Source organism: Oncorhynchus keta, unplaced genomic scaffold (assembly GCF_023373465.1).
Source record: "Oncorhynchus keta strain PuntledgeMale-10-30-2019 unplaced genomic scaffold, Oket_V2 Un_contig_1937_pilon_pilon, whole genome shotgun sequence".
In the NCBI taxonomy this organism is placed as follows: Eukaryota; Metazoa; Chordata; class Actinopteri; order Salmoniformes; family Salmonidae; genus Oncorhynchus; species Oncorhynchus keta.
Window position 1 is genome coordinate 90710 of NW_026281440.1, and position 19823 is coordinate 110532.

At 42.6% G+C, this 19823-nt stretch overlaps 1 protein-coding gene and 1 long non-coding RNA gene across 6 annotated transcripts; both read left to right on the forward strand.

Annotated features, from left to right (window-relative positions):
• The first annotated feature begins 538 nt into the window (after positions 1-538).
• LOC118383812 (protocadherin-20) lies at positions 539-15740 on the forward strand. Of its 5 annotated transcripts, none has more exons than XR_008106155.1 (6): positions 539-756; positions 1202-2602; positions 2931-3124; positions 12531-12620; positions 13118-14917; positions 14967-15740. XR_008106155.1 is itself a non-coding variant. In XM_052504471.1 (5 exons), exons 1-5 carry the CDS (start codon positions 709-711, stop codon positions 14061-14063), a joined length of 2679 nt encoding a protein of 892 aa, XP_052360431.1. In that variant the 5' UTR covers positions 539-708; the 3' UTR covers positions 14064-15740. The 5 variants fall into 5 exon arrangements, 2 of the variants coding, with proteins under 2 accessions (XP_052360431.1, XP_052360433.1); XR_008106156.1 differs by having other exon boundaries at positions 15108-15740; XR_008106157.1 differs by having other exon boundaries at positions 15277-15740.
• Positions 5879-6537, forward strand: LOC127920402 (uncharacterized). Its single transcript, XR_008106158.1, has 3 exons — positions 5879-5939; positions 6236-6309; positions 6426-6537. It is a non-coding gene; the product is annotated as an uncharacterized LOC127920402 (long non-coding RNA).
• Positions 15741-19823: the final 4083 nt, after the last annotated feature.

Consider the following 19823-nt stretch of genomic DNA (forward strand, 5'->3'; position numbering starts at 1 on the left):
AAACACACAAGATTCTCAAGTAATAAGAGCGTCTGCTAAATGACTTAAATGTAAATGTAAATGTTGTAATTGGTGTAGTACAACATCCTACACTCATCATCATCTATATACAGGTCATTAAGGGCACATGTACATTTCAGAGAGGTTGGGTTCATGTGCTCTATTGGGAGGCTTCCAGTAATTCATCATTTACAGAAATAACAGGCTCCAAACACCACGACTATTACTTACTAAGGGTACTTTCTTCTCTCTGTTTTGAACACTCTCACACACACACACACACACACACACACACACACACACACACACACACACACACACACACACACACACACACACACACACACACACACACACACACACACACACACACACACACAATCCCTCTCTCTGCAAAAAAAAAAAAAAAAAAAACAGGGCAAGATCCTTGAACCGCCTCTCCCTGCCCATCCCAGCGGCTGTCTAATCTCATTGGTTGCCGTCAGGGGGGTTATTTGCATATTGTGGGCGTGTTCCTGACTCAGTGTTGGGATGAATGACTCTGTTCAGTTCAGAAGGCGACAAGACAGCAGCAACGAACTCTGCAGAGGCTATGTGCTGCTGCTTCGCTGATCAACTCAGCACACGACAAAAACCTCTGATGCGTTTAGCTCCGGGCTCTCCGCTCCGGTCTGTCGGTCAAACCACGTCGAGCCAGGTGGAATAAACATGTTCAACAAAACAGGACCCGGACTTAGCTCGAGAGGAGTACTGTGGGTAAGTGTTTTTCTCATTGTAGTCTTGTAAAAGTCGTCTTTCTATGAAAATAAAAAAATGAAGAGAGGAAGATTTTTTAATTTTTTTAAACCTCATAGTTCAATGTCAAATGAGAGTTTGGCTTGCGCTTCAATCAACTGGCAACTTCGACGTGTGTCATGTAATTGATGAGTAGTAACGTGTATGTTATTTTCAATACATCTTAATGTCTGTGGTTCAAAGCCTAGACTACGTTCTTACTTGTTATTATTTAAAGAGTTAAAGAGTAAAAAAAATGTGTATTTAAAAAAAATAAAGCATATATGTGCCTGTTTAGAAAGTCTAATTTAATCAGTGATTTTCTTTACATTCTCGGCTATTGACTCCCCCCCCTGAGACTGATTCTCTCATGTCTGGAAGTCTATTTGTTAAACCCCCATGTTTCTGTACTGTGTCTGTATTTCAGGGTTTGTGTATACTCCTCCTTTACACCAGCCCCCTCTGCTGTTTTGCTAATTTCAGCCAAGCGAAAGAGCTGGTCTATAAGATAAAAGAAGGATTACCGTCAGGGACACTGATCGGATCCATGGGCTCCGATTTACACTTGGATTTACCCCTCGATCCCCATGTTTTATTCAATCTGCCCCAGAAGAAGCCCAGTGATCAGTATGTCACTCTGAACAGCACTACGGGACAGCTGTTTACGTCTGGGAATGAGATCGACAGGGAGACGCTCTGCCCCGACTCCTCGGAGTACGACCAGGGCTGCGTCCTCTCCCTGGATGTGTTCGTTCTACCCCAGCAGTATTTCCAGCTGGTTAAGGTCAAAATCTTGGTCGAGGACGTTAACGATAATCGTCCGCGCTTCCCGACGGGCGAGATTCGGGTTTCCGTCCCGGAGAACACCCAGGTCAACACGAGGTTCGCGGTGGAGCAGTCAGCGACTGACCCCGATCTGGGGTTTCACGGGGTTCAGACTTACTGGCTGGTCAACGACTTTGGGGTGTTCACTCTGGACGTAGAGGAGAACGAGGGGGGTGAGCTGACACCCTTCCTCATCGTGACCGACGAGCTGGACCGGGAACGACAGGAGGAATACGTAACGGATATTATAGCAGAGGACGGTGGGCTACCACCTCTCCTTGGCACCGCCACGTTGAGGATTATAATCACTGATGTCAACGATAACTGTCCTCAGTTCACAGAGTCACAGGTCAACGTGACGCTCTACGGGAATACGACTAAAGGAAAGCACCTGTCCAGGTTACACGCCTTCGACCCCGACCAGGGCGCCAACGCCGTGATCAGCTACGCGTACAGCGACCGCGTTCCCCGGGAGGCTAGAGCCCTGTTCCATCTGGACCGGATTACCGGGGTGATCAAACTGGCCGGTCAGATCAACACCGCAACCGGGACGTTCTACAAACTCACTGTCCTCGCCAACGGGCCTGGTTGCGTCCCTGCCGTCGCCGCGGTGACGGTGCACGTGATCCGGGTAGCTTCCGGTCCGCCTGTCATTACGCCGCGCTACATCGCGGCGGAGAAAGACGGCGTGGTCACGATGAAGGAGTCCGAACCGCCGTTTTCCCCAATCGCGTTTTTCACCGTGTCGAACGCGGACCAGAGAGGACCAGGGACGGAATGTCTACTTGAAGGATTCGGCCCGTTCCGACTGTCACCTTACAAACGGTTGAAGAACGAGTATCTGTTAGAGACGACGGAGCCGCTGGACCACGAGCAGAGGCAGGACTACGAGCTGACCGTAGTGCTCAGGAACCCCAGAGGACTCGCCATTAAGACCTTCGTTAAGATCCTGGTTCTGGATGAGAACGACAACGCGCCGGTCTTCAAACAGTCTCTGTATGAGGTGAGTGAATGTATTTATGAACGCAGGAATGTTTAAACGGTTGTTATGGTTACGGTTAGGGTTGGGACATGAACATTGAGCATGTTATGGTTACGGTTAGGGTTGGGACATGAACATTGAGCATGTTATGGTTACGGTTAGGGTTTATAGTATTTACTTATTATTACAGTATTTACACAATTATTTTAGTATTTACTTATTTATTATAGTATTTACAAATGTATTTTAGTATTTAGGTATTATTTATTTATTTATTTTAAAATGTACTTATTTATTTGTGTATTTACCTACTTATTTGATTCCTTGTTAACACTTATTTTATTCTCAGGTCTCTGTGGAGGAGAATAACCCTCCCAACAGCTTCCTGACCCAGCTCCAGGCCACAGACCAGGACAGTGAGGCCAGAGGAGAGGTCATCTACACGCTGGGGTCAGACGCTCCCTCCATTTTCCTCCTGGAGAGGCTGACCGGCGTGCTGACCGTGTCCACATCTCTGGACCGAGAAGAGAAGCAGACCTACAGGTCTGTCGCATATTGATGATGTAACGTAACGTATTATGACTGATATTGTATGGATTAGAATGCATATACAGTGCCTATACAGTGCCTATACAGTGCCTATACAGTGCATATACAGTGCCTATACAGTGCATATACAGTGCATATACAGTGCATATACAGTGCCTATACAGTGCATATACAGTGCCTATACAGTGCATATACAGTGCCTATACAGTGCCTATACAGTGCATATACAGTGCCTATACAGTGCATATACAGTGCCTATACAGTGCCTATACAGTGCATATACAGTGCATATACAGTGCCTATACAGTGCATATACAGTGCCTATACAGTGCCTATACAGTGCCTATACAGTGCATATACAGTGCCTATACAGTGCATATACAGTGCCTATACAGTGCATATACAGTGCATATACAGTGCATATACAGTGCATATACAGTGCATATACAGTGCATATACAGTGCATATACAGTGCATATACAGTGCCTATACAGTGCATATACAGTGCCTATACAGTGCATATACAGTGCCTATACAGTGCCTATACAGTGCATATACAGTGCATATACAGTGCCTATACAGTGCCTATACAGTGCATATACAGTGCCTATACAGTGCCTATACAGTGCCTATACAGTGCATATACAGTGCCTATACATATACAGTGCCTATACAGTGCCTATACAGTGCATATACAGTGCATATACAGTGCCTATACAGTGCATATACAGTGCCTATACAGTGCCTATACAGTGCATATACAGTGCCTATACAGTGCATATACAGTGCCTATACAGTGCCTATACAGTGCATATACAGTGCATATACAGTGCCTATACAGTGCCTATACAGTGCATATACAGTGCATATACAGTGCCTATACAGTGCCTATACAGTGCATATACAGTGCCTATACAGTGCATATACAGTGCATATACAGTGCATATACAGTGCATATACAGTGCCTATACAGTGCATATACAGTGCCTATACAGTGCATATACAGTGCATATACAGTGCCTATACAGTGCATATACAGTGCCTATACAGTGCCTATACAGTGCATATACAGTGCATATACAGTGCATATACAGTGCATATACAGTGCCTATACAGTGCATATACAGTGCCTATACAGTGCCTATACAGTGCCTATACAGTGCCTATACAGTGCCTATACAGTGCCTATACAGTGCATATACAGTGCCTATACAGTGCCTATACAGTGCCTATACAGTGCATATACAGTGCCTATACAGTGCCTATACAGTGCCTATACAGTGCCTATACAGTGCCTATACAGTGCCTATACAGTGCATATACAGTGCCTTGCGAAAGTATTCGGCCCCCTTGAACTTTGCGACCTTTTGCCACATTTCAGGCTTCAAACATAAAGATATAAAACTGATATAAAATCTTTTTGTATCCAAATCCGGCTTTAAACTTCTTCACAACGGTATCTCGGACCTGTCTGGTGTGTTCCTTGTTCTTCATGATGCTCTCTGCGCTTTTAACGGACCTCTGAGACTATCACAGTGCAGGTGCATTTATACGGAGACTTGATTACACACAGGTGGATTGTATTTATCATCATTAGTCATTTAGGTCAACATTGGATCATTCAGAGATCCTCACTGAACTTCTGGAGAGAGTTTGCTGCACTGAAAGTAAAAGGGCTGAATAATTTTGCACGCCCAATTTTTCAGTTTTTGATTTGTTAAAAAAGTTTGAAATATCCAATAAATGTCGTTCCACTTCATGATTGTGTCCCACTTGTTGTTGATTCTTCACAAAAAAATACAGTTTTATATCTTTATGTTTGAAGCCTGAAATGTGGCAAAAGGTCGCAAAGTTCAAGGGGGCCGAATACTTTCGCAAGGCACTGTATATGTTTATAGTGATAATAATCATTTACTTGTTTAGCTTTTTCATTACACAAAATAATCTCAAAGTGTATTAAAAAAGTGAAACAAAAAAACAAAGTTGGTGGAATTAAATATATCTATGTCAAAGATGACATAAACCTGTTCTTTATCAAGGGTGGCATAAGCAACGCTTAATATAAGGCTTCATAAATCGTGTTAAATTGAGGCATCACAAAGCATTGATAACCCATCATGCATCTTGGTAGAGAACTGCAACACCAGCGTGGTGGGTTAGACTCCCACCCGTATGTAAAAATGTATTCGGGCGTGACTGCAAATGGCTTTGGATAAATGCCGTGTGTTATATTACTCTAAACCCTTTGTAGGACAGGCCCGACCTCTTTCCCTCTTGGGCGCACGGCCAATAGTGGACCTGATCTCAACTGTCCCCATAATGCTGCAGAATCACACACTCTAAAGTGCAGTCCTTCACCAAAAACATTGGTAGGGCCCGTTTAAAATCCGTATTTATTTTTTGGCTGAATTCCATTGGGGGGGGGGGTTCCCCCATACTCCGTTTTCTCGGTTTTGTTTTTCCAGGTTTCAGATTTCCCCCTGTTTTTCTGTTTTTTCCACAGCTTTTAAAATATACTATAAACACATACCATACTAAAACCAAGGCTGGTGGTATGTGTTTACAGTACAGCATGGTATCTCTGAAGGTTGGTGGTATGTATTTATGGTATCTCTGAAGGTTGGTGGTATGTATTTATAGAACAGCATGGTATCTCTGAAGGCTGGTGGTATGTATTTACAGGACAGCATGGTATCTCTGAAGGTTGGTGGTATGTGTTTATGGTATCTCTGAAGGTTGGTGGTATGTGTTTATGGTATCTCTGAAGGCTGGTGGTATGTGTTTACAGTACAGCATGGTATCTCTGAAGGTTGGTGGTATGTATTTATGGTATCTCTGAAGGCTGGTGGTATGTGTTTACAGTACAGCATGGTATCTCTGAAGGCTGGTGGTATGTATTTATGGTATCTCTGAAGGTTGGTGGTATGTGTTTACAGTACAGCGTGGTATCTCTGAAGGCTGGTGGTATGTGTTTACAGTACAGCATGGTATCTCTGAAGGTTGGTGGTATGTATTTATGGTATCTCTGAAGGCTGGTGGTATGTGTTTACAGTACAGCATGGTATCTCTGAAGGTTGGTGGTATGTATTTATGGTATCTCTGAAGGCTGGTGGTATGTGTTTACAGTACAGCGTGGTATCTCTGAAGGCTGGTGGTATGTATTTATGGTATCTCTGAAGGTTGGTGGTATGTGTTTACAGTACAGCATGGTATCTCTGAAGGCTGGTGGTATGTATTTATGGTATCTCTGAAGGCTGGTGGTATGTGTTTACAGTACAGCGTGGTATCTCTGAAGGCTGGTGGTATGTGTTTACAGTACAGCATGGTATCTCTGAAGGCTGGTGGTATGTATTTATGGTATCTCTGAAGGCTGGTGGTATGTGTTTACAGTACAGCATGGTATCTCTGAAGGCTGGTGGTATGTCTTTACAGTACAGCGTGGTATCTCTGAAGGTTGGTGGTATGTATTTATGGTATCTCTGAAGGCTGGTGGTATGTGTTTACAGTACAGCATGGTATCTCTGAAGGCTGGTGGTATGTATTTACGGTACAGCATGGTATCTCTGAAGGTTGGTGGTATGTATTTATGGTATCTCTGAAGGTTGGTGGTATGTGTTTACAGTACAGCATGGTATCTCTGAAGGCTGGTGGTATGTATTTATGGTATCTCTGAAGGCTGGTGGTATGTGTTTACAGTACAGCATGGTATCTCTGAAGGCTGGTGGTATGTATTTATGGTATCTCTGAAGGCTGGTGGTATGTGTTTACAGTACAGCATGGTATCTCTGAAGGTTGGTGGTATGTATTTATGGTATCTCTGAAGGCTGGTGGTATGTATTTATAGAACAGCATGGTATCTCTGAAGGCTGGTGGTATGTATTTATGGTATCTCTGAAGGCTGGTGGTATGTATTTATGGTATCTCTGAAGGCTGGTGGTATGTATTTATGGTATCTCTGAAGGCTGGTGGTATGTGTTTACAGTACAGCATGGTATCTCTGAAGGTTGGTGGTATGTATTTATGGTATCTCTGAAGGCTGGTGGTATGTGTTTACAGTACAGCATGGTATCTCTGAAGGTTGGTGGTATGTATTTATGGTATCTCTGAAGGCTGGTGGTATGTATTTATGGTATCTCTGAAGGCTGGTGGTATGTATTTATGGTATCTCTGAAGGCTGGTGGTATGTGTTTACAGTACAGCATGGTATCTCTGAAGGCTGGTGGTATGTATTTATGGTATCTCTGAAGGCTGGTGGTATGTATTTATGGTATCTCTGAAGGCTGGTGGTATGTATTTACAGTACAGCATGGTATCTCTGAAGGCTGGTGGTATGTATTTATGGTATCTCTGAAGGCTGGTGGTATGTGTTTACAGTACAGCATGGTATCTCTGAAGGCTGGTGGTATGTATTTATGGTATCTCTGAAGGCTGGTGGTATGTGTTTACAGTACAGCATGGTATCTCTGAAGGCTGGTGGTATGTATTTATGGTATCTCTGAAGGCTGGTGGTATGTGTTTACAGTACAGCATGGTATCTCTGAAGGCTGGTGGTATGTATTTATGGTATCTCTGAAGGCTGGTGGTATGTGTTTACAGTACAGCATGGTATCTCTGAAGGCTGGTGGTATGTGTTTACAGTACAGCATGGTATCTCTGAAGGTTGGTGGTATGTATTTATGGTATCTCTGAAGGCTGGTGGTATGTGTTTACAGTACAGCATGGTATCTCTGAAGGCTGGTGGTATGTGTTTACAGTACAGCATGGTATCTCTGAAGGCTGGTGGTATGTATTTATGGTACAGCATGGTATCTCTGAAGGCTGGTGGTATGTATTTATGGTATCTCTGAAGGCTGGTGGTATGTGTTTACAGTACAGCATGGTATCTCTGAAGGCTGGTGGTATGTATTTATGGTATCTCTGAAGGCTGGTGGTATGTGTTTACAGTACAGCATGGTATCTCTGAAGGCTGGTGGTATGTATTTATGGTATCTCTGAAGGCTGGTGGTATGTATTTATGGTATCTCTGAAGGCTGGTGGTATGTGTTTACAGTACAGCATGGTATCTCTGAAGGCTGGTGGTATGTATTTATGGTATCTCTGAAGGCTGGTGGTATGTGTTTACAGTACAGCATGGTATCTCTGAAGGCTGGTGGTATGTGTTTACAGTACAGCATGGTATCTCTGAAGGTTGGTGGTATGTATTTATGGTATCTCTGAAGGCTGGTAGTATGTGTTTACAGTACAGCATGGTATCTCTGAAGGCTGGTGGTATGTATTTATGGTATCTCTGAAGGCTGGTGGTATGTGTTTACAGTACAGCATGGTATCTCTGAAGGCTGGTGGTATGTGTTTATGGTACAGCATGGTATCTCTGAAGGCTGGTGGTATGTATTTATGGTATCTCTGAAGGCTGGTGGTATGTATTTATGGTATCTCTGAAGGCTGGTGGTATGTATTTATGGTATCTCTGAAGGCTGGTGGTATGTATTTATGGTACAGCATGGTATCTCTGAAGGCTGGTGGTATGTATTTATGGTATCTCTGAAGGCTAGTGGTATGTATTTATGGTATCTCTGAAGGCTGGTAGTATGTATTTATGGTACAGCATGGTATCTCTGAAGGCTGGTGGTATGTGTTTACAGTACAGCATGGTATCTCTGAAGGTCTGGTGGTATGTCTTTACAGTACAGCATGGTATCTCTGAAGGCTGGTGGTATGTGTTTACAGTACAGCATGGTATCTCTGAAGGTTGGTGGTATGTATTTATGGTATCTCTGAAGGCTGGTGGTATGTGTTTACAGTACAGCATGGTATCTCTGAAGGCTGGTGGTATGTATTTATGGTATCTCTGAAGGCTGGTGGTATGTATTTATGGTATCTCTGAAGGCTGGTGGTATGTGTTTACAGTACAGCATGGTATCTCTGAAGGCTGGTGGTATGTCTTTACAGTACAGCATGGTATCTCTGAAGGCTGGTGGTATGTATTTACAGTACAGCATGGTATCTCTGAAGGCTGGTGGTATGTCTTTACAGTACAGCATGGTATCTCTGAAGGCTGGTGGTATGTGTTTACAGTACAGCATGGTATCTCTGAAGGTTGGTGGTATGTGTTTATAAGCAGTATCCTGAAGGCTGGTGGTTTGTGTTTACAGAACAGTATGGTATCTCTGAAGGCTGGTGGTATGTGTTACAGTACAGCATGGTATCTCTGAAGGCTGGTGGTATGTATTTACCCCACAGCATGGTATCTCTGAAGGCTGGTGGTATGTATTTATGGTATCTCTGAAGGCTGGTGGTATGTCCAACACCCCACAGTATGACTTGTTATATAAAGACCTGACTGGGTCCAACACCCCACAGTATGACTTGTTATATAAAGACCTGACTGGGTCCAACACCCCACAGTATGACTTGTATATATAAAGTACAACCTGACTGGGTCCAACACCCCACAGTATGACTTGTTATATAAAGACCTGACTGGGTCCAACACCCCACAGTATGACTTGTTATATTGTAAAGTATATAAAGTGAGTGTAGTACTGTGACTGGGTCCAACACCCCACAGTATGACTTGTACTATACTGTAAAGTGTAGAGTACTGTAAAGTGTGTACTGTGTATAAAGTGACATGATATTGTTTACTGTAAAGTACTGACTGGGTCCAACACCCCACAGTATGACTTGTTATATAAAGACCTGACTGGGTCCAACACCCCACAGTATGACTTGTTATATAAAGACCTCAACACCCCACAGTGGGGGGTTATATAAAGACCTGACTGGGTCCAACACCCCACAGTATGACTTGTTATATAAAGACCTGACTGGGTCCAACACCCCACAGTATGACTTGTTATATAAAGACCTGACTGGGTCCAACACCCCACAGTATGACTTGTTATATAAAGACCTGACTGGGTCCAACACCCCACAGTATGACTTGTTATATAAAGACCTGACTGGGTCCAACACCCCACAGTATGACTTGTTATATTGTTATGGGTAGAGACCTGTATGACTTGGTTTATAAAGCCACTTCCAACACCCCATTTTATGACTTGTTATATAAAGACTGACTCACATACATTCTCTTTAAAGATCATGGGTCACCCCACAGTATGACTTGTTATATAAAGACCTGACTGGGTCCAACACCCCACAGTATGACTTGTTATATAAAGAACAGTAGACCAGGTAGGCTTTATAAAGACCTGACTGGGTCCAACACCCCACAGTATGACTTGTTATATAGAGACCTGACTGGGTCCAACACCCCACAGTATGACTTGATATACGGTTATAGATGCTTTGTAACACATTTATGTAGAGCTTAGTCAGGTAGGCTTTATGAAGATGAAGCAAGACACGGTTATAGATGTTTTGTAACACTGGGTCCAACACCCCACAGTATGACTTGTTATATAAAGACCTGACTGGGTCCAACGGTTATAGATGTTTTGTAACATATTTATATAGCCTTGTTACTAGGCTTTATGAAGCCTTTATGAAGACTTGTTTATGAAGCATGACTACGGTTATAGATGCTTTGTAACACATTTATATAGAGCTTAGTTAGCTAGGCTTTATGAAGCCTTTATTTATGAAGCATGATGTACGGTTATATGCTTTGTAACACATTTAATACCCCTTTAGGATCTTTATGAAGCCTTTATGAAGCATGACATGTTATAGATGTTTTGTAACACATTTATGAAGCCTTAGTTAGTTAGGCTTTATGAAGCCTTTATGAAGCCTTTATGAAGCATGACGTACGGTTATAGATGTTTTGTAACACATTTATGTAGAGCTTAGTCAGGTAGGCTTTATGAAGCCTTTATGAAGCAAGACGTACGGTTATAGATGTTTTGTAACACATTTATATAGCGCTTAGTTAGCTAGGCTTTATGAAGCCTTTATGAAGCCTTTATGAAGCATGACGTACGGTTATAGATGTTTTGTAACACATTTATATAGCGCTTAGTTAGCTAGGCTTTATGAAGCCTTTATGAAGCCTTTATGAAGCATGACGTACGGTTATAGATGCTTTGTAACACATTTATATAGCGCTTAGTTAGCTAGGCTTTATGAAGCCTTTATGAAGCCTTTATGAAGCATGATGTACGGTTATAGATGCTTTGTAACACATTTATGTAGCGCTTAGTTAGGTAGGCTTTATGAAGCCTTTATGAAGCATGACGTACGGTTATAGATGCTTTGTAACACATTTATGTAGCCCTTAGTTAGCTAGGCTTTATGAAGCCTTTATGTAGCACTTAGTTAGGTAGGCTTTATGAAGCCTTTATGAAGCATGATGTACGGTTATAGATGCTTTGTAACACATTTATGTAGCACTTAGTTAGGTAGGCTTTATGAAGCCTTTATGAAGCCTTAATAAGCCTAACGTCATTTAAAGCGGGAACTGGATATATGGATGACACAATGCATTATAACTGCCTATGGATGTTCATAGTGTTTTTTTATATGTATATATATATCTGCAATATGTTTTGTTTATTGTTGTTGTAATATTGTGACGAGACAATAATAATACAAGTTTGTACATGCTAAACTGTATCCTCTGCAGGTTCATGGTTCGGGCGGTGGACCGAGGGACCCCCAGGAGAGAGTCTATAGCTACAGTTTACTGTGCTGAGGCCAGACCTGTTTTGATTTATTGTATTGATTGATTGATATGAAGCATTGTATTGATTGATATGTAGATAGATGTATTGATTGATATGATTTATTGTAGCATTGATTGATATGATTTATGTAGTATTGATTGATATGATTTGATTGTATTGTATTGATTTATGATTAGAGATTGATTTATGTATTAGTTGGTAGGCTTTTGATTTGATTGTATTGTATTGATTTATGTAGCATGAGAGTTAGATTAGATTTTGTATTGTATTGATTGATATGATTAGATTGATTGTAATTGATTGATATGATTTATGTATTGTATTGATTGATATGATTAGATTTATTGAATTGATTTATGAAGTATTGTATTGATTGATATGATTTATTGTATGTATTGATTGATATGATTTGATTGTATTGTATTGATTGATATGATTAGATTAGGCTTTATTGAATGATTTTATAATTGATTGCCTATGATTTGATTGTATTGTATTGATTGTGATTTGATTGTATTGTATTGATTGATATATATGTATTCATATGCATTGTATTGTATGGATGTTGATTAGATTGTATTTTTTGATATGATATTGTATTGTATGATTGATAATATTGTTTTGTTTATTGATTTGATTGTATTGTATTGATTGATATGACTCCAGTTTCAACTGACCTGAGCCCTAGGAATGCCCCAGGACTACCTGACATGATGGCTCCTTTGTACCATGCTAAACTGTATCCTCTGCAGGTTCATGGTTCGGGCGGTGGACCGAGGGACCCCCAGGAGAGAGTCTATAGCTACAGTGGTCATCACTGTGCTGGACCGCAATGACAACAGGTAAGAGAAAGGCCAGACACTTTGTGATAACTGCTGTTTTGATTTATTGTATTGATTGATTGATATGATATGATTGTCTTGTATTGATTGATTGATATGATATGATATGATATGATTGTATTGATTGATTGATTGATATGATATGATTGTATTGTATTGATTGATTGATTGATATGATATGATTGTATTGTATTGATTGATTGATATGATTGTCTTGTATTGATTGATTGCTATGATATGATTGTCTTGTATTGATTGATTGATTGATATGATATGATTGTCTTGTATTGATTGATTGATATGATATGATATGATTGTATTGATTGATTGATTGATATGATATGATATGATTGTCTTGTATTGATTGATATGATATGATTTGATTGTATTGTATTGATTGATTGATATGATTGTCTTGTATTGATTGATTGATTTGATTTGATTGTATTGTATTGATTGATATTATTTGATTGATTTGTATTTTTTTTACCCAACAGCCCGCGCTTCATCAACAAAGACTTCACATTCTTTGTGCCGGAGAATTTCCCGGGTTTTGGCGAGATCGGCGTCCTCTCGGTAACGGACGCGGACGCAGGTGAGAACGGCTGGGTGGCCCTCTCCATCGTCAACGGCAGCGACATCTTCGTGATCGACGCGGGGCGCGGCGCTCTCAGGGCCCGTACCCCTCTGGACCGGGAGCAACAGGGGACGTACTACCTCTGGATCGAGGCAGTCGACGGAGGGGAACCCTCTCTCTCCTGCCTCACCGTGGTTACCGTCCTCCTCCTGGACGTAAACGACAACCCACCCGTGGTCTTGTTCCCCCAGTCTAACCAGTCCTACATGCTGGTGTTACCTAGCACCCTACCAGGGACCTCCATCACAGAGGTTTACGCCGTGGATAAAGACACGGGGATGAACGCCGTTATCGCCTACAGCATCATCAAGAGGAAGGGTGGCGAGCCGGGGTCGTTTGATATCGACCCGGACACAGGGAACATCACGTTGAAGAGAGAACTGAGTGACCGCGGTCTCTACAGTCTACTGGTTAAAGTCTCGGACCACGGTCAACCCGAACCTCTCCACTCCACGGTCCTGGTCAACCTCTTCGTCAACGAGACGGTTTCTAACGAGAGCTACATCCGGAGTCTTCTCACCGGGGAGGAGGCTGAGATCCAGATGGAGGAGAAGCAGTGGTACGTGGGTAAACTGACAGAGAGGCCCGGCAGGGAGGACCTGTTCCCCTGTCAGCCGCTACTCATAGCTCTGTCAGTAACCTGTCTGGGACTGTTCTGCATCGTCGTCACATTGACTGCTTATATCTGCTGCAAGAAACTGAAGAAATGGAGGAAACGTCAAAGGAAAAGACTAGAGGTTGAAATGCCTTTGAAGGTTAACGGTGACGACGCAGATAGAAAGCGGACGGAAATCTCAAACATTTGACGACGTTGACATTGCAAAGACTTTGAGGCAAAGACTCCAACGTACAAAACTGTTACACTGCAACTGTTTATAGACAATGTGAATTGTGAAGTGTAGATTTTCATCCTCAAAAAGACAAAAGGCCCGGATCCCAAATTGCACCCCCCTTTTGCCTATTTAGTGCACTATTTTTAACCAGGGCCCATGGTGGTGCACTATATAGGAATTAGGGCGCCGTTTGTGACACGTCCTCGTTTTAAAAACGTATTAAAAGACCCAACGTGATGTATATATTGTAGATAATATGAAATGTTTTATAACTTTATAAGAAAATCTTTAAATAGACAAGATTTTTATTTTATTTCTTTTTCAAGAAAGCCCTAAGAAATTACTCCTTAAACTTACAAATTAAAAAAAATGGGAGAGATTCTATTTATTTATTTTTTTTCACAAGGATGTCAAGATCGTTGGAAAGGGATGAGGATCATTTGGTGTGTATAACAATATTGATTGATTGATTGATTGATTGATTGATTGATTGATATAACAATGTGTTTTTTCACACCCCTTACGATTGCATTGGTAAAGCTGACCCCCAGAGTGCAGTGCAGAAGTCAATTCAAATCTGTCATTTTCTTCAAATCTACTGGATTTTGTGTGAGATTAAAATGTGTATTTTGTTGTGATACAGTTTCAAGAGGAGGCTTCTTGCCTGGCCACCAAACAAGCCCTCTACCTGCCTCCTTTAAGTGTGTCCCAAATGGCACCCTATTTCCCTATATTTCCCTCTAAAGTAGTGCACTATATATAGGGAATAGGGTTCTATAGGGCTCTGGTCTAAAGTAGTGCACTATATAGGGAATAGGGTTCTATAGGTCTCTGGTCTAAAGTAGTGCACTATATATAGGGAATATGGTTCTATAGGGCTCTGGTCTAAAGTAGTGCACTATATAGGGAATAGGGTTCTATAGGGCTCTGGTCTAAAGTAGTGCACTATATAGGGAATAGGGTTCTATAGGGCTCTGGTCTAAAGTAGTGCACTATTTAGGGAACAGGGTTCTATAGGGCTCTGGTCTAAAGTAGTGCACTATATAGGGAATAGGGTTCTATAGGGCCCTGGAGTGCACTATGGTTCTATAGGGCTCTGGTCTAAAGTAGTGCACTATATAGGGAATAGGGTTCCATAGGGCTCTGGTCTAAAGTAGTGAACTATATAAGGAATAGGGTTTTATAGGGCTCTGGTCTAAAGTAGTGCACTATATAGGGAATAGGGTTCTATAGGGCTCTGGTCTAAAGTAGTGCACTATTTAGGGAACAGGGTTCTATAGGGCTCTGGTCTAAAGTAGTGCACTATATAGGGAATAGGGTTCTATAGGGCCCTGGAGTGCACTATGGTTCTATAGGGCTCTGGTCTAAAGTAGTGCACTATATAGGGAATATGGTTCTATAGGGCTCTGGTCTAAAGTAGTGCACTATATATAGGGAATAGGGTTCTATAGGGCTCTGGTCTAAAGTAGTGCACTACATAGGGAATATGGTTCTATAGGACCCTGGAGTGCACTATATAGGGAATATGGTGCCATTTGGAACGCATCCTTAGTCACCTCCCAGTGAACCTGTCATTCCCTAAACCATGTTCTTATTGCCTGTCTCTGAAAACAAATCTATGTTTGCATATTAAAAAGTGCTTTATTTTCATATTATATTAAAACGGCCTGCCTTTTATACTAGGATGTAAATTAATGACAATGTTTTGATTATAAATGAGAATTTAAGCGGAGGGGAAATTAAATGAATCCCCAATTTAAATTTAACTAGAAAGAAAGAACAAGTTCTTATTTACACTGACGACCTACCAGGGAACAGTGGATTAACTGCCTTGTTCAGGGGCAGAAGGACAGATTTTTACCTCGTCAGCTCAGGGATTCGATCCAGCAACCTTTCGGTTACTGGCCCAACACTCTTACCACTAGGCGACCTGCTTTAACCACTAGACTACCTGATCTAACCACCAGGCTACCTGCTCTAACCACTAGGCTACCTGCTCTAACCACTAGGCTACCTGCTCTTACCACCAAGCTACCTGCTCTAACCACTAGGCTACCTGCTCTAACCACTAGGCTACCTGCTCTAACCACTAGGCGACCTGCTCTAACCACTAGGCTACCTGCTCTAACCACTAGGCTACCTGCTCTAACCACTAGGCTACCTGCTCTAACCACTAGGCTACCTGCTCTAACCACTAGGCTACCTGCTCTAACCACTAGGCTACCTGCTCTAACCACTAGGCTACCTGCTCTAACCACTAGGCTACCTGCTCTAACCACTAGGCTACCTGCTCTAACCACTAGGCTACCTGCTCTAACCACTAGGCTACCTGCTCTAACCACTAGGCTACCTGCTCTAACCACTAGGCTACCTGCTCTAACCACTAGGCTACCTGCTCTAACCACTAGGCTACCTGCTCTAACCACTAGGCTACCTGCTCTAACCACTAGGCTACCTGCTCTAACCACTAGGCTACCTGCTCTAACCACTAGGCGACCTGCTCTAACCACTAGGCTACCTGCTCTAACCACTAGGCTACCTGCTCTAACCACTAGGCGACCTGCTCTAACCACTAGGTTACCTGCTCTAACCACTAGGCTACCTGCTCTAACCACTAGGCTACCTGCTCTAACCACTAGGCGACCTGCTCTAACCACTAGGCTACCTGCTCTAACCACTAGGCGACCTGCTCTAACCACTAGGCTACCTGCTCTAACCACTAGGCTACCTGCTCTAACCACTAGGCTACCTGCTCTAACCACTAGGCTACCTGCTCTAACCACTAGGCTACCTGCTCTAACCACTAGGCTACCTGCTCTAACCACTAGGCTACCTGCTCTAACCACTAGGCTACCTGCTCTAACCACTAGGCTACCTGCTCTAACCGCTAGGCTACCTGCTCTAACCACTAGGCTACCTGCCGCCCCCCTCTAACCACTAGACTCCCTGCCGCCCCAACACACAAACATCCAAATGAAACAGGCTGTAAGGGACTGATCCAAATGAAACAGGCTGTAAGGGACTGATCCCAATGAAACAAGCTGTAAGGGACTGATCCCAATGAAACAGGCCGCAAGGGACTGATCCAAATGAAACAGGCCGTAAGGGACTGATCCAAATGAAACAGGCTGTAAGGGAATGATCCCAATGAAACAGGCTGTAAGGGACTGATCCAAATGAAACAGGCCGCAAGGGACTGATCCCAATGAAACAGGCTGTAAGGGACTGATCCAAATGAAACAGGCTGTAAGTGAATTATCCCAATGAAACAGGCTGTAAGGGACTGATCCCAATGACACAGGCTGTAAGGGACTGATCCAAATGAAACAGGCTGTAAGGGACTGATCCCAATGAAACAGGCTGTAAGGGACTGATCCAAATGAAACAGGCTGCAAGGGACTGATCCAAATGAAACAGGCTGTAAGGAACTGATCCCAATGAAACAGGCTGTAAGGGACTGATCCCAATGAAACAGGCTGTAAGGGACTGATCCCAATGACACAGGCTGTAAGGGACTGATCCAAATGAAACAGGCTGTAAGGGACTGATCCCAATGAAACAGGCTGTGAGGGACTGATCCAAATGAAACAGGCTGTGAGGGACTGATCCAAATGAAACAGGCTACCAAGGGACTGATCCAAATGAAACAGGCTGTAAGGGACTGATCCAAATGAAACAGGCTGTAAAGGGACTGATCCAAATGAAACACGTAAGGACTGATCCAAATGAAACAGGCTGTAAGGGACTGATCCAAATGAAACAGGCTGTAAGGGACTGATCCAAATGACACAGGCTGTAAGGGACTGATCCAAATGAAACAGGCTGTAAGGGACTGATCCCAATGAAACAGGCTGTAAGGGACTGATCCAAATGAAACAGGCTGTAAGGGACTGATCCCAATGAAAGAGGCTGTAAGGGACTGATCCCAATGAAACAGGCTGTGAGGGACTGATCCAAATGAAACAGGCTGTGAGGGACTGATCCAAATGAAACAGGCTGTAAGGGACTGATCCAAATGAAACAGGCTGTAAGGGACTGATCCAAATGAAACAGGCTGTAAGGGACTGATCCAAATGAAACAGGCCGTAAGGGACTGATCCAAATGAAACAGGCTGTAAGGGACTGATCCAAATGAAACAGGCTGTAAGGGACTGATCCAAATGACACCGGCTGTAAGGGACTGATCCAAATGAAACAGGCTGTAAGGGACTGATCCCAATGAAACAGGCTGTAAGGGACTGATCCAAATGAAACAGGCTGTAAGGGACTGATCCCAATGAAAGAGGCTGTAAGGGACTGATCCAAATGAAACAGGTTGTAAGGGACTGATCCCAATGAAACAGGCTGTAAGGGACTGATCCCAATGAAAGAGGATGTAAGGGACTGATCCAAATGAAACAGGCTGTAAGGGACTGATCCAAATGAAACAGGCTGTAAGGGACTGATCCAAATGAAACAGGCTGTAAGGGACTGACCCCAATGAAACAGGCTGTAATGGACTGTTGGAGTAATATCTTTGATATCTGGTGCTTCAGGATCAAATGTCTCAAAACGGTTCTGTAGACTATCTACAATCTAGATCAGCTATCTACAATCTAGATCAGCTATCTACAATCTAGATCAGCTATCTACGATCTAGATCAGCTATCTACAATCTAGATCAGCTAGATTGTTGTAATCCTCATCTGTTATCATCGTCCATATAGAGCAGAGACTGATAACAGACTGATAAGAGGCTACATATAGAGCAGAGACTGATAAGAGACTACATATAGAGCAGAGACTGATAAGAGACTACATATAGAGTAGAGCCTGATAAGAGACTTCATATAGAGCGGAGACTGATAAGAGACTTCATATAGAGCAGAGACTGATAAGAGACTTCATATAGAGCAGAGACTGATAAGAGACTGATAAGAGACTACATATAGAGCAGAGACTGATAAGAGACTGATAAGAGACTACATATAGAGCAGAGACTGATAAGAGACTGATAAGAGACTTCATATAGAGCAGAGACTGATTATAGACTGATAAGAGACTACATATAGAGCAGAGACTGATAAGAGACTACATATAGAGCAGAGACTGATAAGAGACTTCATATAGAGCAGAGACTGATAAGAGACTTCATATAGAGCAGAGACTGATAAGAGACTTCATATAGAGCAGAGACTGATAGGAGACTGATAAGAGACTTCATATAGAGCAGAGACTGATAGGAAACTGATAAGAGACTTCATATAGAGCAGAGACTGATACGAGACTGATAAGAGACTTCATATAGAGCAGAGACTGATAAGAGACTTCATATAGAGCAGAGACTGATAAGAGACTTCATATAGAGCAGAGACTGATAAGAGACTTCATATAGAGCAGAGACTGATAAGAGACTTCATATAGAGCAGAGACTGATAGGAGACTTCATATAGAGCAGAGACTGATAAGAGACTACATATAGAGCAGAGACTGATAAGAGACTTCATATAGAGCAGAGACTGATACGAGACTTCATATAGAGCAGAGACTGATAAGAGACTTCATATAGAGCAGAGACTGATAAGAGACTACATATAGAGCAGAGACTGATAAGGCAGCCGAGCGGAAATGGAGGAAAACTCGCCTCCCTGCGGACCTGGCATCCTTTCACTCCCTCCTCTCTACATTTTCCTCCTCTGTCTCTGCTGCTAAAGCCATTTTCTACCACTCTAAATTCCAAGCATCTGCCTCTAA